This window comes from Nelumbo nucifera, chromosome 1 (genome assembly GCF_055504915.1).
Source record: "Nelumbo nucifera cultivar China Antique chromosome 1, China Antique-T2T, whole genome shotgun sequence".
Lineage (NCBI taxonomy): Eukaryota > Viridiplantae > Streptophyta > Magnoliopsida > Proteales > Nelumbonaceae > Nelumbo > Nelumbo nucifera.
In genome coordinates, this window is record NC_142649.1 from 130,359,265 (window position 1) to 130,379,017 (window position 19,753).

Here is a 19,753-nt window from a genome sequence, read left to right on the forward strand (position 1 = left end):
AGGTCTTCAAAGTGTTTATGACTACACAGATGACCGAGAACCAACAAGTTCATGACCATTGTCTAAAGATGATGGGGTATATCAATGAACTGGAGGCTCTCGAGTCGGGGCTAGATCATGACACCAAAATTAATGTTATCATCAATTCCTTGCCTCCATCGTTCAATCAGTTTATCATGAATTACAACATGAATAAGCTAAACGTTAGCTTTCAGGAACTCAGCAATATGTTGCAATGCACTGAAGAACTGGTCAAGAAGGATAAGCCGATAGCCATGCTTGTCGAATGTGGCAAATCGAGAAAGAAAAAGCAAAAGGCTAAAAGGAAGGCTCAGAAGAAGGGTAGCAAAACTAAAAAGTAGAAGAAAGATAAAGCATCGGATGCCTATCGCTTCTACAAGCAGACCGACCACTAGAAGAGGAATTGTCCTCAATACCTGGAAACTAAGAAACAAAGTAGGTTCAATTCTTTCATCATAGAGACCAATCTGTTGGTCACTCCTGCTTCTTGGTGTATTGACTCCGAGACTTCGACTCATGCGTGTAACTCACTGTAGGGGTTCAAGATAAGTAGAAGACTGAGTAATGGAGAAGTGACACTTGGGGACTTCTACAACTGTTGCAGTTATGGCCATAGGCACTGTAGAATTAATTTTCAGATAATGAATTATTGTACTAAAAGATTGTATTTTCATACCTAATTTAGGAAGAAATCTGATTTCTGTCTCAAAATTGTGCATGGATGGTTATTCTATTTTAGTAATGTGATTACTATTAAACAGAATAACAAATTCATAGCATATGGGGAACTTGAGAATGGTCTATATGTTCTTCATCGCTCTCTGAAAACCAACATTATCGAAACTATATCGGAAATAATCCCCAAGAAAAGAAATTGTAATACAATTAGTCACACGTGCCTGTGGCATTACTGACTTAGCCACATTAACATAAATCATATCACAAGGTTGGTAAAGGATGGTCCTTTAAATTTTCTAACCATAGAAGATCTTCCAACCTGTGAACCTTGCCTTTAGGGTAAGATGACGAAGCGACCATTTCACGGTAAGCCTGAAAGATCTACAGGCACACTTGACCTTATACATACTGATGTATGTGGTCCCCTAAATGTTAGAACACGTAATCAACACGTTTATTTTATAACATTTACCGATAATTATTTTCGGTATGGTTACGTGTACCTGATGAGACATAATTCTGAATCCCTTGAAAAGTTCAAGGAGTTCAGACAACAAGTCGAGAAACAATTAGGATGAGAAATTAAAGCTTTCGATCAGATCGAGGTAGCGAGTATCTCTCTGATGAATTCAGTGACTACTTAAAGGACAATGGGATAGTATCACAATTAGCTCCTCCCGCTACACCACAAATAAACAGTGTTGGAGATGAGGAACCGGACCCTATTGTATATGGTCCGATCACTTCTCGTCCACTCAGAATTACTTACATCCTTTTGGGGATACGCATTAGAGACTGCGATTTACGTGTTGAATCGGGTTCCAATCAAATTCATTCCGAAGACTCCCTATGAGCTTTGGACCTGTAAGAAACTAAGTGTGGGACATTTGAAAATTTGGGGTTGTCCAGCACATGTTAAAAAAACTAGTGCTGACAAATTAGAATCTAAGACCAGTCGTTGCCTATTTGTATGTTACCCCAAATGCTCTATAGGTTACCTATTCTATGATCTGAAATAACAAAAGGTGTTTTGTGGTCGAAATGCTTGTTTCTTAGAAGAATATTACATCCTGGAGAATCTTCAGCAAGAATTTCTTGATGAAGAGAGCCCATGAGTAGTGGGAGATGTCCCACAAGCTCCAGATACTCAACCTAAAAGGTCTACCCATGTATCCAGGCCTCCAATTCGTTATGGCTATGACCAAGAAAATTAATTGGTGGAAGCCACGACAAGTGAGGAGGATCCTACGACTTATGCGAAAGCTATGTTGAACATAGATTCATTGAAATGGGTAGATGCCATGAAAGCCGAGATGGACTAGATGGAGTCCAACAAGGTCTAGACTCATGTGGACCCACCCTCTGGGGTAAAAGCAATTGGTTGCAAGTGGATTTACAAGAGGAAGATGGGCTCAGATGGTAACATTAAGACCTATAAAGCTCGTCTTGTGGCAAAAGGATACACTCAGAAAGAGTGAATCGACTATGAGAAAACATTTTCGCCGGTGGCTATGCTAAAGTCTATTTAGGATCTTGCTAGCTGTAGCAGCATACCATAACTACGAGATTTGGCAAATGGATGTCAATACCGCGTTCCTAAATGGAAATCTTACTGAAGATATTTATATGCAGCAACCGCAAGGATTCATTGCTGCAGGTCAAGAACACATGATATGCAAACTTAACCGATCTATATATGGATTGAAACAGGCTTCTAGGAGTTGGAACATCCGGTTTGACTCTACCGTCAAACAGTTTGACTTTGAGCAAAATTCGGATGAGTCCTGTGTTTATAGGAAATCCAATGGGGATAAGATTACATTCTTGGTTCTATATGTAGATGACATTCTACTCATTGGAAATGATGTAGGAATGTTAACTACGGTGAAAGTATGGCTTTCACAGTAATTCTCCATGAAAGATCTTGGAGAAACCACTTATATCTTAGGACTTCAACTCTATAGAGATAGATTGAAAAGGATAATAGGATTATCCCAATCTACTTACATTGACAATTATCAAAATATATAGTATGGAGAACTGCAAGAAAGGAAATGCTCCTTTCAGGCACGGAGTCGCTCTCTCCAAGGGTATGTCTCCCAAGACTCCCAAGGAGATTGAGGGCATGAAGGAGATTCCCTATGCCTCAGTCGTAGGGAGCATCGTGTATGCCATATTGTGCACTCATCCTAACATTGCTTAGGCAGTGAGTGTGGTGAGTAGATACCAGTCTAACCCAGGACAGGAACACTGGACAGCAGTGAAAAACATACTGAAATACCTTCGAAAGACAAAAGTTTTGTCTGGTATTTGGTGGTAATTCACTACAGATTCAAGGGAATACTGATATCGACTTCCAATCAGACCCAAATGATAGAATGTCTATATCTGGTTACATCTTTACGATGGGGTCCTATGTAGTAAAAATAGCAGATTCCACAACCTAAGCCGAGCACATTGTCGTAAGTGAAGCTGCCTAATTAATGAAGGTGTTCATTCTAGAATTCAGAATTCAGCACATCACTCATTCCACTATTGTATGACAACACTGGATCTATGGGAGATTGATGTTAAAATGTAGCATCAGCGGAGAATGTGGCAGACCCATTAACTAAGCCACTGACACAGAAAGTGTTTGAGAAACACATGGAAAATTTGGGACTTCGGCTTGTACCCGATTGGACCTAAGTGCAAGTGGGAGTTGTTGGATAGTTATGCCCTTAGCTCCAATTAGATTGATGTATCTTTTGACATTTGTTGTAAATGAATAAAGTGCATAATTGATTCATGTCATTGTGGTATATTTCTGTGTAATACCCTTAAACTAGACACTTATGAGACTCATGTTAATTTAGAATCTTCATAGTCGTTGGATAGATCTGAGGAGATTTATCTTGCCAAGGCTGACACTGATGTGCCGCCAAGTTGGTTGGGGTAGTTTGTCTCAATTACCAAGGTGAGACCTTAGGTACATGTAGTGTGGGTTTTCTTGAAACCCTGAACCAGACCAAAATTCTAGTATTGCCCTAAACTTTGGAGATAGATGGGCAAAACTGGAAAGTTACACTTGACCCTTAAACTCGATTATGGTACTACACTAGGTGTCGGATTGGGTTGTTTTTTATATGCCAATCAGTGAGATCCTTAGACGGGGTCAAAACCTGAGTATGTTGGGACAGTCTGAGAATTCATCTGAGTGGGTGACCATAGTAACTGGATCAGCCCTTGTTGGACAAAGTGAATGATCGGGGATGCACTCTCTCTGATGGAAATCTAAACTGTCGACAGTTGATTTCAACCGTTGAAATTTGTTTTTGCAAAATATATTTATATAGAAATATACTTATATATATTGTGGTTTCAAAATGTTTGCAAAATGATTTAATTCCTGGGATCCATGTGAGTAGAGAGTACAACACTATTCCTTGTAGTTGAGGGAAATATCATCTATTGTTGTGTAGTATTTGATCATTATGGGCTGAGATGTTAAGTATAAGACCATTGAGAGTAATACCTGATGGGCTAATGTTGCATATGCCCACAGTGATTGGGTTTTCATAAGGTGGCTGGACCCAATGACCATTTAGTGTAAATGTTGGGCCCATTAAGAGCCCATGGTGATGGACTCAGGGTTCATTGTCTCCTACAGTGAATTCAGCTAGGCCTTGTAACAAAGGGTGGGTTGAACCCATGTGGTTGATCCCATGTGGTTGATGTGTAAATCAATGTAAGAGTCCCACGCCATACAAAGAGAGCCAACTGGGTAGTAGGTTAAGAAGTTAAGTGAGCATATAAGCTTAATGGGCCTAAAGCCCAATTCGAACTAGGCTTAAATTAGTTAATTAAAATGATGTAAGAACTGATTTATAATCTGATTAGGATTAGCTAAAATGAGAAGTAAGTCTTATCCATTTAAGAGTCCAGATCCAAATATCAGATTTGGATCAAAAAACTCTCTCCTAATTAGATTAGGAGGCTGATCCAAAGAAGACTATAAATAAGGGGGTGAATTCCTTAGTCTTACACAACACAGCAACCTGTAGAATTCTCTCATATTCTTTCCATCCCTACCCAGTTCGACCTCCTCTTGAGGAATTGATTAAGAAAGGTTCTTAATATTGTTTCTTGGCTGAAAAAACAATCTGAAGTCGTGCTCACCAGCCCCTGTTCGATTCTTGCTAAAGGATCCTAGTTCTTGCTGAAGAGCCATCATGCTGATTCTGCTTCATTACACACTGTGTCATCTTCGGTGGGAGCAGGTTTTGGTATTTTTCTTGGGTGTGAACACCTTCATTGGGAGTTATTGCTACTTCGTATCAGGTATATCCCTCTCTTCCCTTTTGGTTTCAGATCTGGTCCAGTTTTGGATTCAAGAACGATCCTTGAAAATGCAGTTTTCTAAAATAGGGAATGCGATTCTCAGATGGGAAAGAAATAAATTTTTGAAATTTCACCCAACCTTCCTGCAAGGTTCGGCCATCCATATGATGGATCTTTCATCCCTTCATCTTATCCAAGGCTTTCTCATTGTTAGAGAGAAAGTTTTATCTAGAAATCAAGATCAAAACTATCTTTTGTCATAACCATCTAGAAACCCTGAATCATCTTTTTTCTAGAATGCTTTTTCATAAAATCCATTTTATTTGCATCTCCTTGGAATATTAATATAAATAATATTTTTCACTCTTCCTAGACTCATTGTATTATTGAACTTGTCAATCTTTTTCCTGAGAAATCTATGTCCTTGAAATTTCTTAGTTGGTATGCTATAGCTTTATAGTATATCTAGTTTGCACATAATGAAAAATGTTTTAAAGATTATGTGGTATCAAATCTCTGGATTCTTCGAAAGACTAATACTGTCTTCAATAATATTAGTGTGTCTCGATCTCATCCAGGATTAACTCAGGAAATACCTTCACAATTATGCATACATTTACATTCAAACACTAATTGTATCATATTCACGGATGCAGGGAAAATTACCCATACTTTGTTTTGTTATGATACTATCCTCATAAACAACTAGCTGGAATGTATTCAAATCACAAGAGGACGGAAGTGTTTGAAATCAGTAGAGGAAGCCGAGCTTTTTTGCTATGCGTCAAGGAATCCATCAAGTGCTTCAACTGGGAAAAAAGAATATCTTGGTCTGCTTGGATTCTCAACTAGCAGTCCATGCACTTCAAAACAAAATTTCCCTACATTGGTCATCTTTGGGGTTGCTTATGCGAACAAAAAAGTTATTTCAATCTGTACAATGTTTAGCTATTAGTAGAAGGTTCAATATCCCTGCTCATCAGATAGCAAACCAGAGTAAACATATTATGCATGATCATTTTTTGTTAGATAATTATCCTCCTGCTATATCTGATGTAAAAAACTATGTATTTTGCTCCTTTGTTTAATAATTTGCTTTCCTCCCACAGAGAATTGGGTTCACATCATTATGCCTCTTTACCTTACTCCAAACCAACAGAAAACTTTCCTCCTGCCTTCTTTTTCTTTCGCATAAAGTAGAAATTACATCATTTTGCCTAAAGCCAAACAAAACCAGTTTTGCACTCCCTTGCCTTTTTGCATTAGTACAAATGAAATTCCTATGCAAACAAACTCAACCTTAAAAGGACAATTAGCTAGACGGGTTAACACTTACTTGGGTTCCATGATTCCACCAGTTTACGAAGGGCCTCGACAGACGATCCCCCTTTGGCTAAAGCAACCTGTGCATTCTCTCTCATCTTCCGACTCTGCTCTCTGAGTGTTTTTCCATCTTCCGACTCCATCAAGGCCCTCACTCTCTTCTCGACCTCGATTGCACTCACGAATCCATTCTCCGCTTGCTCCATCGGCATTGCAAGCTTCATATCCTCCACTAATCCGGCCTTGTTTATATGTTGTTCTGCATAGAGAGGCCATGCCAGCATCGGCACTCCGGCACAAATCGCTTCCAATACTGAGCTCCATCCACAATGAGTGACAAACCCACCCACTGATTCCCGATTCAATATGGCCGCTTGGGGTGCCCATGACTTCACAACCAGCCCCCTGTCTCTTGTCCGATTCAAGAACCCTTCAGGCAGTAGAGAATCCAACTCTAGCTCCTTTGATGCCAAGCTCGAGAAGCCCAATGTCTTCTCCTTCTCAGTAGGTGGCGGAGACTTCACTACCCACAAGAACCTCTGGCCACTTTTCTCCAACCCATGAGCGATCTCCTTCAATTGAAGTGCCGAGAAGACACCTCGGCTACCAAAACACAAAAATACAACGCTTCGACTAGGTTGTGCATTGAGCCACGACAAACACTCATGTCCAGACTTCATGGTTACTTCTCCATCGGCAATCAATGGTCCTATACAGTAAACTGGTGGGGTCGGAGCGTGGGGTATGCAGGCCCCATCAGCAGTTGCTTTAATGGGTATTGGCTCTAGTGACTCAAAAGTGTTTGATATGATTCCCTTTGATTTAGGGAGATGAGTTGCTAAGTCTAAGAATTCATAGTAGGCTGGATCAGCACGGTTGACTACGGCCTCCCCCATGTGAGATCCACGGATGCGAGGAACACCTGGGATGTCGAGATAAGTGGTGGTAAGGTCTTTGAAGTTTTGGGAGGTCTGAGAGTGGAGGATAGGGAAGTAGAGGATAGGAGCAAGGGAAACAACAGCAGAAGAGTAGAAGAAGTAAGTGGGGATCTGAAAATGAGAACCAACATCAAAGGAGGAGAAGCAAAAGATGCCGATGATGAAGGATTGGATGGTGGAGGAAAGGGAGATAGACTGCAGCGCATTGCGGACGTTTGGGGTGTACATACGGAGAGACTCGAAGAGGATGGCCAAGTGGCTGCGAAGGGGAGATTTGTCAGGTGGGGTAGGGAGGAAGGGGAGTTGGTGGAAGACGATGGAAGGGTTTGCTTGGGAAATGCGGTTGATGTAAGGCGTCATTGTTGTTGGGTCAACAAGTCCGGTTGTAAGGAGGATAGTGACAGAGTACTGCGGGTGGTGGTGGAGAATTAGCTTGCCAAGCTCGACCATGGAGATAAGATGGCTTATTTCTGGACTGGGGAACATTACTATGGTGTCTTTCATTTTGGGCATAGAGTGGGAAATTGTAATCGAGAAACAGAGAATCGCCAAGTGTTTGATTGGTTTTGTGAAATTCTGCCTTTTCGCTAAAAGGTAGAAGTTAGAACAAACAAGGTGAAAGTGAAATCATCTTTGATCCGAGACAGGAGCCAGGGTTGAGCCAACCCCAAAAACAAAACAAAAAAAAAAAAAAAAAAAAAAAACAAGCAGCAGGCTGGTAAACCCGGCAACAAGCTAGTGGGCAGCACTGCAACACAACGGCAGCAAGCAAGACATATTCCGCGCGAACATCAGCTACAACTACAAGACTGAACAGGAGAATGAAGAAGCAGGAGGGATGCACTGCGCGAGGAGGGCTACACTCCTGTGCAACACTTGAATCAGAGATCTGTCCACACTTGGGCGTTTTATCTTGTTTATTGAAATTAACAAATTACAAAAAGAAATTGGTTTTCTAGCAGATAAAGGCAACTTTTTGTCTTTAATATCAATAAAAAGTAATATTTTTATATAATAATTAAAATAAGATATTTTTTTAAAAATAATATAAAAAAGAGCACCGTTATTCGTCTTCTTCCTATGCTCTCTGTTCATGCGAATGTTAACGCTCCACCCTTTGAATCTAATGTTATCTTCATGAACGGCACGATTGGCACGGATATCCCCGACATGGCCTTCTGCATTAGCACCGAGGAGCCATCGGCGATGTGCTCCAAGAAGACGTCGTAGATGGTGAGCATTCGAAGGATGCGCTGGAAGTTATTGGGATCGCCGGTTGGGAGGATACGTGCTAAGATCTCGGAGGCGGAGAGAGGGACGTTGGAGCTACCTTGTCGGATGGCATCAGCGACCTTGAGGCGGACGATGGCGTTGAGGGACGCTGATGATGTTGGCGAGCTCCAGTATGGACAGCCTGGCATTGTTTCGGGTTTCCGTTTTCTCGTTCGCCATGGCCGTAGAACTTTGCTTCTGGATTTTCGTTTTCTGTTGTTTCATCCACGGGCATGGTTATCGCCGGCGACTTTAACCATCCACGGGCGTAGTGCCCTTTCTAGATATTTTTTTAAAAAATTTATCCTATTTTAATTATTATATAAAATCATTATCTTTTTTTATATTAAAGGCAAAAAGTTGCTTTTATCTACAATAAACCCAAAGAAAATTAACCACATGATCCACCTACCGAGCCATTATATTTATTACCCACCAACCCACGCGCATCTAACCCAACCTAAGCCTCTACACACACAACACCTAACGTTGGGCTACAGACACAACCCTACCTATGATAAGGGTTATAACCCTAGCCTAGGCCCGGTCTGGCTACGGGCATGCTTGGGCTTGGTCTGGGATCTTATGGTCCAGACCGGTCTGGTGTCAGGGATTGAAAGAAATATGTATTTCATTATTTGATTTTGTTTACTATATTGACCTCGGGATAGAATTAAGCAGACCCAAAATTTTTTAAAACCAAATCTGGGGTGACGACGGGTTGTTGAAGCCCTCAAAATTAATTCTAGTCCCACCTCACTATAACTTGTAATAACCATGGCACTAGGTTGAATCCCACAGGGATCCAGTAATTAATTTCTCAGCCGAATGCGCAATATAAAGAGTGGGAAATTTGAATAATTAAAATTCTAAAATAACAATTAATGCAAAATAGCAAATAACAATTAACAAAGAAAACTCAGTCTTACCGAATTCTAATCCAAGGGTTCGGATTGAGTCAATTAGTCATCGATCTTAGGTAAACTTCAGCAATCTTGCAATTCAAGTATTTAACCTTAGGATTTATTAGCATAGCCATAATAAACCTCGTGTTTTCTTGAATTAGTTGGCAAAACCCGGCATTCGATCAACACTTATCATTAACCGACTGGGTACAATAGCGCTGCATATCAATTAATTATAGCAATAACCTTTGTGAAAACAGTTAAACCAAAATAACAATAATTGAGATAGCTACAATTATCGAATCTTGTTCCGTTGATTCCCCTTAGGTTAAAACATACCCATACATTGGTCAAAGGCTGTCACGAACAATTGACCCATGTAGGATAATAACTTAATTGCTACTTGTACCACTTTTCGTGATAATTACGGATCATCAAACCATGGATAGCAATAGGAACATGCACAAGAATCAACGTATACTTGAATTAAAAGCAAGAATTTAAATTAAACACAAAACCTCACGATGACACAATTGAATCGAAAATCCCCCTTGAATAAAAAAAAAAAGCTTAGCCGCTCATGGTTGTCGACTCCCTCTTGCTCTACTTCCCAGATGGATGGACTGATCCTCTGAATTGATTGAGTGCTGAAGCTAGTCTGCCCCCCCCCCCCCCCCCCTTTATATAGCTTTAGGGAGAGGGCTGTTTTCCAACTCCCTTTACGAGATTATCCTCAAAATTAGAAAGTTCTAATCGGTTTTGAACTAATCCTATCCTATCTCTTTATCTAGTGATCTAATCTCAATCTTCTTATCATTCTAAGATTATATTTGAAATTTAAATCTGATGGGACTCTTTATTCTTGAATTCGTGTTGGGCTTCTTCAATAAATTGGGCTTGCTACAAAGCTCTTCTGCGAATTGGGCTTCAGCTGTAGGCTGGGCCTCTTTACGAATTTGCTCCGACTTTGGGCCTAATTTTGACCTCGATTCAGACCGAATTTGTCAAAACCCAGAACATGAAAGTTGTTGAGTTCACCCTTATCTTTCCGGTGCATCTTGAATCATCCCAATTGGAATTCAGGTTTGAGAGTTATTCCCAGATTACTGAATGGTGTCGAAACTGTGCAAAATCGTCCGATTAGCCTTGTTTTCCTCTTGTCGCCTTCTTGTTTGCCCTGAATCGAAATACAAGAGTAATGAGTCCAATTAAGTGCTAATTTAATGTAAAAGAATAAATATTTGGAGATAAAAATATGATACTTTTTATTCTCATCAAATCCCCTCACACTTAAACCTTGGCCGTCCTCAAGCAAGACAAAACTCAAGCAAATATAGAACAAGAACAAACTAACTATCCTACTGATCTTTAAACTCAACTCTCATTCATCTTTTTCCACAAATATTCTAGGTTAAATATTGTGAACCGTTAAATCAACACAACCAAGCCATACACGACTCATTCATCAGTCAATCAAATTTTTGTTACTACAAATCAGGTAGTAAATCAGGGAAAACCTTTTTATCTTCTCTCTTTTTATTTTCTTTTTCTCTCCTCTGAAGAAGTGAGTGCATTTTATGCTCCATCTCACTTTTGGATTACTTGGTCAGTAGGTGCATTTTATGCTCCATCCTACTGTTTGATTTACTAGCTAGTAGGTGCATTTTATGCTCCGTCCTACTATCAGATGACTTGGCTGGAAGGTGCATTTTATGCTCCATCCTACCATCAGATGACTTGGCTGGTAGGTGCATTTTATGCTCCATCCTACCATCGGATTACTTGATTGGTAGGTGCATTTTATGCTCCATCCTACCAATTGTGGCAATGGTGAAGTATTTACCCTATTTACTTAAACCTGAATTTAGGACTAGCTTAACTGGAAATGATTTCTGATAAGTCATGTACTCCTTGGTTGTACCTCATTACTAGGTTCACAAGAATTTCCCTACAACATTGTTTCAATTGATTTTAAAAGAGTTGAGGCTTTTTTTTAACACAAATGCAAAAAAACACGACCTAAATCAAATTTTAAAACGCAACCTAAATCCCCTCCCCCAGACTTAAAACTTACATTGTCCCTAATGTGAGGTTAAATTGGGCTTCAGTTGTAGGCTGGGCTTCTCTACAAATTTGCTCCGACTTTGAGCCCGATTTTGACCACGATGCAGACCGAATCTGTCAAAACCCAGAACATGAAAGTTGTGGAGTTCACCCTTATCTTTTCGGTGCATCTTGAATCATCCCAATCGGAGTCCGGGTTTGAGAGTTATGCCGAGATTATTGAATGGTGCCGAAACTGTATAAAATCGCCCGATTAGCCTTGTTTTCCTCCTGTCGCCTTCTTGCTTGCCCTGAATCGAAATACAAGAGTAATGAGTCCAATTAAGTGTTAATTTAATGTAAAAGTGAATATTTGGGAATAAAAATATGATACTTTTTATTCTCATCAGGTGACCATTAACTAATTTAAATTAGAATCATGGCTTAATTTAACATAAATATATTACATATTGATTAAAAAACATAATTTTTTATATTTAATATAATGAATTTAATGACAAAGGAAAAGGGCAGCCCTGTAGCTGTAAGTATAGATAGATAACCCAGAGTCCCAATGTACTTTATCGTTTCTCAAGGCGTTTTCGTTGCCTAAGAAAACGATAATAAAACGAGCTTTAAATTCCACTCACATCGTAAAGCTTGAAAACATGAGCAATTTGGCTGATTTTGATTAGCTTGTGGCAATCTAAGCAGCTACATAAAACAACCAGACAGAAGGAGTCCACATAAATTTTTCATAAACATCAAATGAGATGTAGATCCCAAATCATCACACTCCTTTTTGGCAAATTACCGGTGGGGAAGCCTAGAAACCTATTCAACAAGCACTCACGCGTTGGCTCTTTTAAGAAACCTTGCCATGTTGTCAGGGGAGTAGTTCTACAACGGAAGAAACCCATGCGGCATCCAGGCCAAGGCAGGCCAAGACAAGTCTTTGTGTGCTTAGAGGCTAGGAGTTGCCCGATGAGATGGCTCCACCAAGGTCAGTAGCACTGGATCATGACCTTAAGTCGCATGGCCGGGGCACTCGGCTGGCTCTGGCCGGTCCATGGGAGGCGTCACTTACGTGCTAAAGGGGGACGGCCATAATGTAAGGCGACTGTGCGCCAAAGAGGTGACTGGGCATCGATGTGATGGGTCTCCTGTATGCCGATGATGATGGGCACCTGTGTGCCATGTTGAGAGGCAACCGCTTGGGCCGAAACACACCCGTGCGCTAGAGGCAACAGGGTAGCTCACTCAGCTTGGGCAAGGGGTTGGCGTGGGGAAGGGTCATGCTTGAGCCAGGCCCGCATGCCAAGCCTCCCTTGAGTATCAGCAGCGCAGTGCCAGTCCGTGCATTGTCCCCATGAGCAAGTGTGCGCCCATGAGGAACCCTAGTAGCCATGCTAGCCATTAACCAGGGCCTCCCCACAAGGGAAGTTGGTCTAGGAGTGCCAAGGCTAGGCACCCAAGGAGGTCTACCACCCCTCCTCAAAGAGTACGTTAAGCTTTTGGTAGTCTGCCTGAAGATAACATCAATTCTCCCAAAAATCTTATAGGCAAAAATGACGGTGATGTCCCTTAACGTAAGCCTGCCAAGCGTAGGCAAGGCTAAACCTGTGTCAGACCGTAACAATGTGGCACTTATTCCTTAAAATTTATGTAAAAAAGCATTTAACCTCGTATAATTTCAAGTGGGAAGACTAAGGACCTATTTGACATTAATTTTGATTCTTAGAATCCTTCTAAAAAAGGAAAGATTCTTAGAATTCTCATCTAGAGAATTTGCAGATGTATTTAACACAATTATTTGTTTCTTGTTTCTTAAAATCAGAATCACGTTTAACATCACCCTACTCCCTACCCTGTTTCCTCGTATCAATTCTCCAACTGAGAAATTAAACATAAAATCACTTTAATGTATACTTTAAACTGCATTGTATTCTATTATACTTTAAACTACATAAAAAAGAAAAGTCACACACATATTCATTTTAAATTTTTGTATTATTTGGGTGGGGGCTTAAATCTGATTAGGTATCAATTCATTCTCTCAAAGCTAAACAATACAAGTAATACATATTGGGCTGTATTAGTAATATGACATGAAAACAGTACAAAACCTAATATCCACAAAGACAGCTAAGAAAGAGAAAAAAAAAATCACTTGAATCAAAATGTGGAGTGAAGAATGTGAGTGGTTAACAAGGATTAAATCACATTTGTATCATGTGAATTGTCTAGTACAATTTGCTTGAATGACATTTGTATTCTAGGGATTGATACCCCCCAGTGGGATAGCTGTTATAGGCTTACCATGGACCCTTCAACAGATGGCTACCAAAGCTAACAAACTCTGAAGGATTAGCCATCTGATGCATGAAATTAGCTTGGAACACTTTCTTATTACCATATTAATAAAATACAGAGATGTTATTCGTCGAAATAATGATATTTCTTGTTTCCTAGCATATCAACAATCCTTTAAAATAATTAAAAAAAAAAAAAGATAGTTACGCACAACATTTCTAAATCAGGATTTTTTTTTTAAACGATTCATGTATGCCACTAATAGTAGAAGTAGAACAAATAGTCTTTCACCAAAAAAGATAGTCTCTCGGTTAGGTTGGATACACAATATTCAGTAGTTGAAACTTGAAAGAACAAAACAGAGCATTTGAATTAGATCTATCTGACCAAAGAAACCCCAAGAAAGAAAACACATTGAACCCCCAATGTTTTTGAGGATTCCAAGTGTTTAAAATTACATCAACTTAAAATAATAAGAACAGTTAAGGAAACCAACTTGATTCATACTTGTAAACAGGGTCATTGATGACCAAACGAAATCACCTCTTCAAATTTTCTTGAAAAGGACCAAACAAAAAATGATAGGCTGATGCGTGTAGATAGACCTTTGGTTAGACAGGAGGATGAGAAGAAAGAACAAAGAGAAACATAAAGGTGTTTAACTGCAGAGAGATCAACCACCGACGACGACAGAAAAGGAGTTGCTATCGTTACAGAGCCGTTGTTAGAATAGATCAAATGAATGTACCGGAATCAGGAAAACTAGGAATGATGGTCACATATAGAGCCAGGTTCAGGTATGTTTTTTAATGGATTTTCCATAATACCCATTCTTTACCGTGTCACACCACACGGATAGTTACTTTAAATAAGACTAGAAATAACATGGGCGACAATCTTGATTCTTGGAAGCTAAAATTTATCACTTCGTAGAAACCAGCTTCTGAATCCGTTTTTCAATCCTACTTCAAATTAGAAATTGTGACTCAGCACAAACAAATATGTAGAGTACAAAACCTTGTATTTTATATTATATTGTATATATTCGTACTGTACATATTTGTATTTGTACTTTTTCCAAACTGAGCCTTAGGAGCACCGCCGAGTCAGCATATCTCCAACCTCGTGCAGTCGTGCTAGTCTGCCGGATACCTGTATAACATTTTGCAGAGAGACTGAAGGTCAGGAGGAACACCAGTTTCCTCCACCCATTTTAATTCAATTTCAATATAAACCAGTTTTCTAAGCAAACTGACAGCTACCGCTTTTGGAAGCCATTGTAAATACCCGTGATCTTCCAAAAGTACACCATAAACAACCATCTTAGATATGACAACAGCAACCTGCAATCTCCGTCTAATTTATAGAGAAAAAATGCTAAATATAGCAGTTAATATTGGGTATGGAAAGTTGATCACAATAGATGATAGTACCCAACTCTCAAGTGTCAAAACTGAGAACTAATGAAACAACAAAGTATCTTTATGGATAACTGCAAAATGTAGAAACGAAGAAAAAAAAGAAGCAACTCAAATTCCAATACTTCTCTACCAAAATATTCAACAAATCCAAGACTTCAGTATTTAACAGGAGAAAGGATGTCTAACTGGGGACCCAGCTGCACCTCCGCTGCCTTCTCAGCTTTAACCCTCAGTTTCGTCAGTTGCTTCCTCCTCTCATATGCCACCTGGGCCCTCTCCTTTCTCTTTCTCTCAAGTTCCTGTAGAGAATAGAATTTCCAACAATTAGAAGATGACCCTCAAGTGCAAGTTTCCTTTTAACATGGTAAACTACTTTTTAATTAAATAAGAAGGAAAAAGTATATATGATAAATTTTCCAAGCACAATTTCTCGTATGAGGCTCCATTTGTAATTCAGTAATGATGAATGAACAAAACCATCGAACAACATCATATCAATTCCCAAATATAATAGTTACAGAAAACCATAAAACTTCCCCTCTCCCACCCAACACATATCTCTTATGTGGGTTTTGTTTGCTTAGCCAAGTGTTTTTTGGCAAGTTGCCATTTATTTAGCTTTTGTCGATTACATGTTCAAGTTCTCATAAAACTTCCCCTCCCCCACCCAATACATAAATTACATACTAACGCAAACACACAAAAAGGAAAAAACACTACTGAGGAGAAAGATATGCAGGACCATACTTGCCACTAACGATAGGGACTGCAAAAAGAGAAATGATTATTAAAACAAATAGGACTTTCATTGCTTTCATTGTTTATGAGGAGAAAGATGTGCAGGACCCTCTCACTGGCCCAATAAAACCTCAAAAACTTAATTTGTGCTGGGAACTTGATTTAGAGACCATAAGCAAGGAGAGAATATGGCTTTTTTGACACTTATGAAAAAAAATGGCTTATTTGATTTGTGGGGTTAGTTTCCTGGATTGTTGGCTCAGTTGGTGAGTGTTGTATCAAGTGTCAAAGGATTTCTGTGCACAGTGCATTGTGTACCCTCTTATTTCTTTAGGAAGACTTCACTTAGCACACAAACACACATGAGAGGAAGAGAGAACGAGAATCTAATGGTTTCATCTATCATCAACGGAAGAGCAGAATTTTTTGTTTTCAAGAGAATCCAACTACTGTAGAAAAATAACAAAGTACAAAACAATAATAACTCTGAGAATCAATCCAACTGGTACCACAACATCAACAATAAGAGAATGAAAAGGATCAAAACTAAACACATTCTTCCTAAAGCCCCGAGTGGGAATTTATATCTCCTAGCCATCACCCATAGCAGTGGAAAAATCCACCAAATAGAAGGTGCCTATATTCTATGAATTACTTCGTATAGTAAATTCAACCATAGACCTTAAATAAAGGCTCCCTTTATGCCAATAGAGCAGCACAATAGATGCAATCAATGAGCAAAATGGGCGAAATCAAAAATGCAGCAAACCTTTTTGCAATTCACAAGGAATCAAGAGCCCAAAAGTAACCCTTAAAAGCACATCAAAACATTTTAGATAGCACCCTTACAACTTAAAATAATTGTATATTTGCTCTGTTAAACTAACACCATGGAGTGATAACACACTTCAGCTTCTATGTGGTAAAAAATAATACAAAGTCGTTATAGCACCAAAAATATTATTACCTAGAAGAACAAAATCAAACCTAACGCAGAGCATGTATTAGAAAGAATGCAGAAAAAACATTGCAAAGGTGACATCAGCCATAATAATATTCGATTTCACTTGCATATTCAAGCACATATAGCAATTTAACGTTCACATTACAACATAAGCTAAGGAAAATTGACAGTTAAACATTTTGGTTCATAAATCTTGCAATAAATGGAAGTAATAAGAGCTTGATTAATGGATAAATAACAACTGAGCATTTGAGTATTCCCTTAAGATTAACCACAAAAAAAGATGGTTTTGAAAATTAGTCATGTTTAATGCCATAATGGAAGTGTCGGAGCAAATTACTTTGTGATAGGATCCTTGTAGCAGAATCGGTACCAAATACATATTAAACTAAATTTCAGACAAATCTTAACCTAGTGCAGAGATAAACAGCAAAGTCTCACTATAATGAAATCACGAGAAAGCAGGAAAAATTCGAAGAAAACAGTATGCCTTGTCTAGAAGTGCACATGAAACATTTTTGCAAGTATCATCAATGGCACATTAGACAATGTATGGCATACCATTACAAATTTACAATTCAAATATTCTATTAAGACAAAGAATAACAGCATTCTCTTGTACTCGAAATGTGCCAAAAGTCCATCACAACAATAAGTTAAAAAAAAATGCTGCATTCAAAGGGAAATAAGAGAACTTGAACTCTCACCTTAATAGTATCGTAATGGCTCCATCCAACTTCCGAAGAAAGGCGACCCAACAAACAGTACTTGTGTCCGGGTTGAAGCCTCAAAACTCTAATTTCACAAGGTCCCAGAACAGGAGATCAGAAATGTGAGCTGAAAATAGAAATCCATCTCAGTCTAAAAACTAAAACACTCACTTGAGAGCGTCGGGGATGACCATCCTCTTCATCTTGTCATAGGGAGGAGGAATTCCCTCGTAAGCCTTCAGGCGAGCAAGAGCAGCCGCTCCACGCTTAGTCTTGTGAGGAATCATTCTGCAAAACAAACACGGACAAACCGTCACCACAACCCAAGAGAAACTCAAATGGATTTGATTTATGAGATGTAGAGATAGATAAACAGAGAGATAGATAGAAAGTATAGTGACAAACCCTCGAATCGTTCTCCAGAGGATCTTAGCAGGGGAGCGGAAGTGAATGGGGCCGTGAGATGGTTTAGTGTTCATTCGCTTTCGGAGGAAGCGAAGGTACTTCATCTTCTGGCGAACGAGGCCGCCGGAGAGACAGATCTCTTCGCACCGGACGACGACGACCTTCTGGCCGTTGAGAAGTTCCTTTGCCACAATGGAAGCCAGCCGGCCAAGCATGTGGTGGCGCGCATCCACAACCACCCTGCGAGCGCATATTCCCGAACCTGAAACCATTTTCTCTGGAGCTACCGGCTGCTGTGACTCTGTGAGGGGATATGAAAGAAGAGAGAAAAAGAGAATCAAGGGTTAAAAGAGACTTCCGAGAAATGGGAGTATTAGGGTTTTGCTTCTTTTCGTTTATTTCTATAAACCCCCTACATTTACTTCTATTTTTGAAAGGACCCTTTTCTTTATACATTTTAATTTCGCCCACGTGCAATTAGGGCTGTCAATGGGTCGTGTCCGATCCGATGGACTGATGGATCCGAACCGATTGGGCCGGTTCTCGTTCCGGGAACTGGAACGGACGGGTCGATTCTGGGTCTTCATATAGGGTCCCAATTATTATCGGTTTGAAACCGATTCCACCTACTCCCCGACCCGATGTATATAATGTATAATATATTAAATAAATAAATTATATATACTATACATATAATGTAATATATAGAATATATATAGAATATTTAATATATATTAAACATAAATATTTATTTTTTATTTATTATAATTGGGCCTGTTGGGTCAAATCCAATTGTCCCAAGAATCGATCAGTTCGACCCTAGGTCCAACAATTACATACCCTATCAACATTTCATGTTGGGTTGGCTCCGTTTTCCAATTGGTTCTGACCCAAATCCGACCCGTTGGCAGCCCTACTTCTAGTTCCAAAATAGGGGTGATCACTGAACATTCATAGCTAGACCTATTCATGGGCCAAGTCGGGTCGGTTCAGGTCGGGCTTTGTCTTCTTATTAACATAATATACCTACGCACGAGCCTGAGCCTGTTCCAATCAACAGGCCTAGGTCTTGATCCTAAGCCCAAGCCCAACCAGAAAATTGGAAAAAGATTACTTTTCTTTTTTATTCAATAAAATACTATTTCATTTATATTAAAAGACCTCGAAACCTAAAAACTAATGAGAATCTCACTATTACTTGAAAAAATATAAGAATAATAAAGAAAAAATATTATATATAATATATTTATATTATATAAATGCATTATCAAGTCGAACTCAGGCTGGGCTTTCTTGAGAAAGCCCGAGCCCATGGGCTTGATATCTTGTCCAAGCCTGATGTAGATCGAGTCAGGTGGGGCCAGCCCATCGGGTTACCCAACCCACAAAATTTCAAACCATGGCCTGCACTAAACTTGGAAATCAAGCTAGGCCCCAGGGCCAATACTTCAAGCCTAACTTGATCCGTAATAATAATAATATATTCACATCTATATATTATATTATATTATATTATATTATATTATATTATATTATATTATATTATATTATATTATATTATATATATAAATAATACATATAATATACTATGCCTTATAGTATTAAATATTTTATATATCTTATAAAATTTAATTAGTGACATGCCCAAATCTGGACCTAGGGTTTGGACTAGGTTTTGGGCCTAAGTCATTAAATATATTAG

At 39.2% G+C, this 19,753-nt stretch overlaps 2 protein-coding genes across 3 annotated transcripts; both read right to left on the minus strand.

The window, feature by feature from the left end:
* Nucleotides 1-5,589: 5,589 nt before the first annotated feature.
* LOC104589090 (UDP-glycosyltransferase 88F5-like) lies at nt 5,590-8,907 on the minus strand. Of its 2 annotated transcripts, none has more exons than XM_010247281.3 (2): nt 6,356-8,907; nt 5,590-5,952 (listed from the first exon to the last, which is right to left on the minus strand). In XM_010247281.3, exons 1-2 carry the CDS (start codon nt 7,791-7,793, stop codon nt 5,948-5,950), a joined length of 1,443 nt encoding a protein of 480 aa, XP_010245583.1. In that variant the 5' UTR covers nt 7,794-8,907; the 3' UTR covers nt 5,590-5,947. The 2 variants fall into 2 exon arrangements, with proteins under 2 accessions (XP_010245583.1, XP_088750353.1); XM_088894227.1 differs by lacking the exon at nt 5,590-5,952 and having other exon boundaries at nt 6,138-8,145; nt 8,342-8,899.
* A 6,236-nt stretch (nt 8,908-15,143) lies between these two features.
* On the minus strand, nt 15,144-18,408 carry LOC104589091 (large ribosomal subunit protein uL13w-like). Its single transcript, XM_010247282.3, has 4 exons — nt 18,052-18,408; nt 17,818-17,934; nt 17,644-17,731; nt 15,144-15,533 (listed from the first exon to the last, which is right to left on the minus strand). The coding sequence occupies exons 1-4, from the start codon at nt 18,321-18,323 to the stop codon at nt 15,390-15,392; spliced, it is 621 nt and encodes a 206-aa protein (XP_010245584.1). The 5' UTR covers nt 18,324-18,408; the 3' UTR covers nt 15,144-15,389.
* Between the last annotated feature and the right edge of the window lie 1,345 nt (nt 18,409-19,753).

Bases quoted from the DNA above. Each gene is read 5' to 3' on its own strand.
- LOC104589091 (XM_010247282.3), bottom strand. From the start codon at position 18,323: ATGGTTTCAGGTTCGGGAATATGCGCTCGCAGGGTGGTTGTGGATGCG. The intron at 17,732-17,817 runs GTGAGTGTTTTA...TTGTGAAATTAG, and splicing joins GTCATCCCCGACGCTCTCAA to AGTTTTGAGGCTTCAACCCG. The intron at 15,534-17,643 runs GTGAGAGTTCAA...TATTCTCTACAG, and splicing joins GCCATTACGATACTATTAAG to GAACTTGAGAGAAAGAGAAA.
- LOC104589090 (XM_088894227.1), bottom strand. From the start codon at position 7,793: ATGCCCAAAATGAAAGACACCATAGTAATGTTCCCCAGTCCAGAAATA.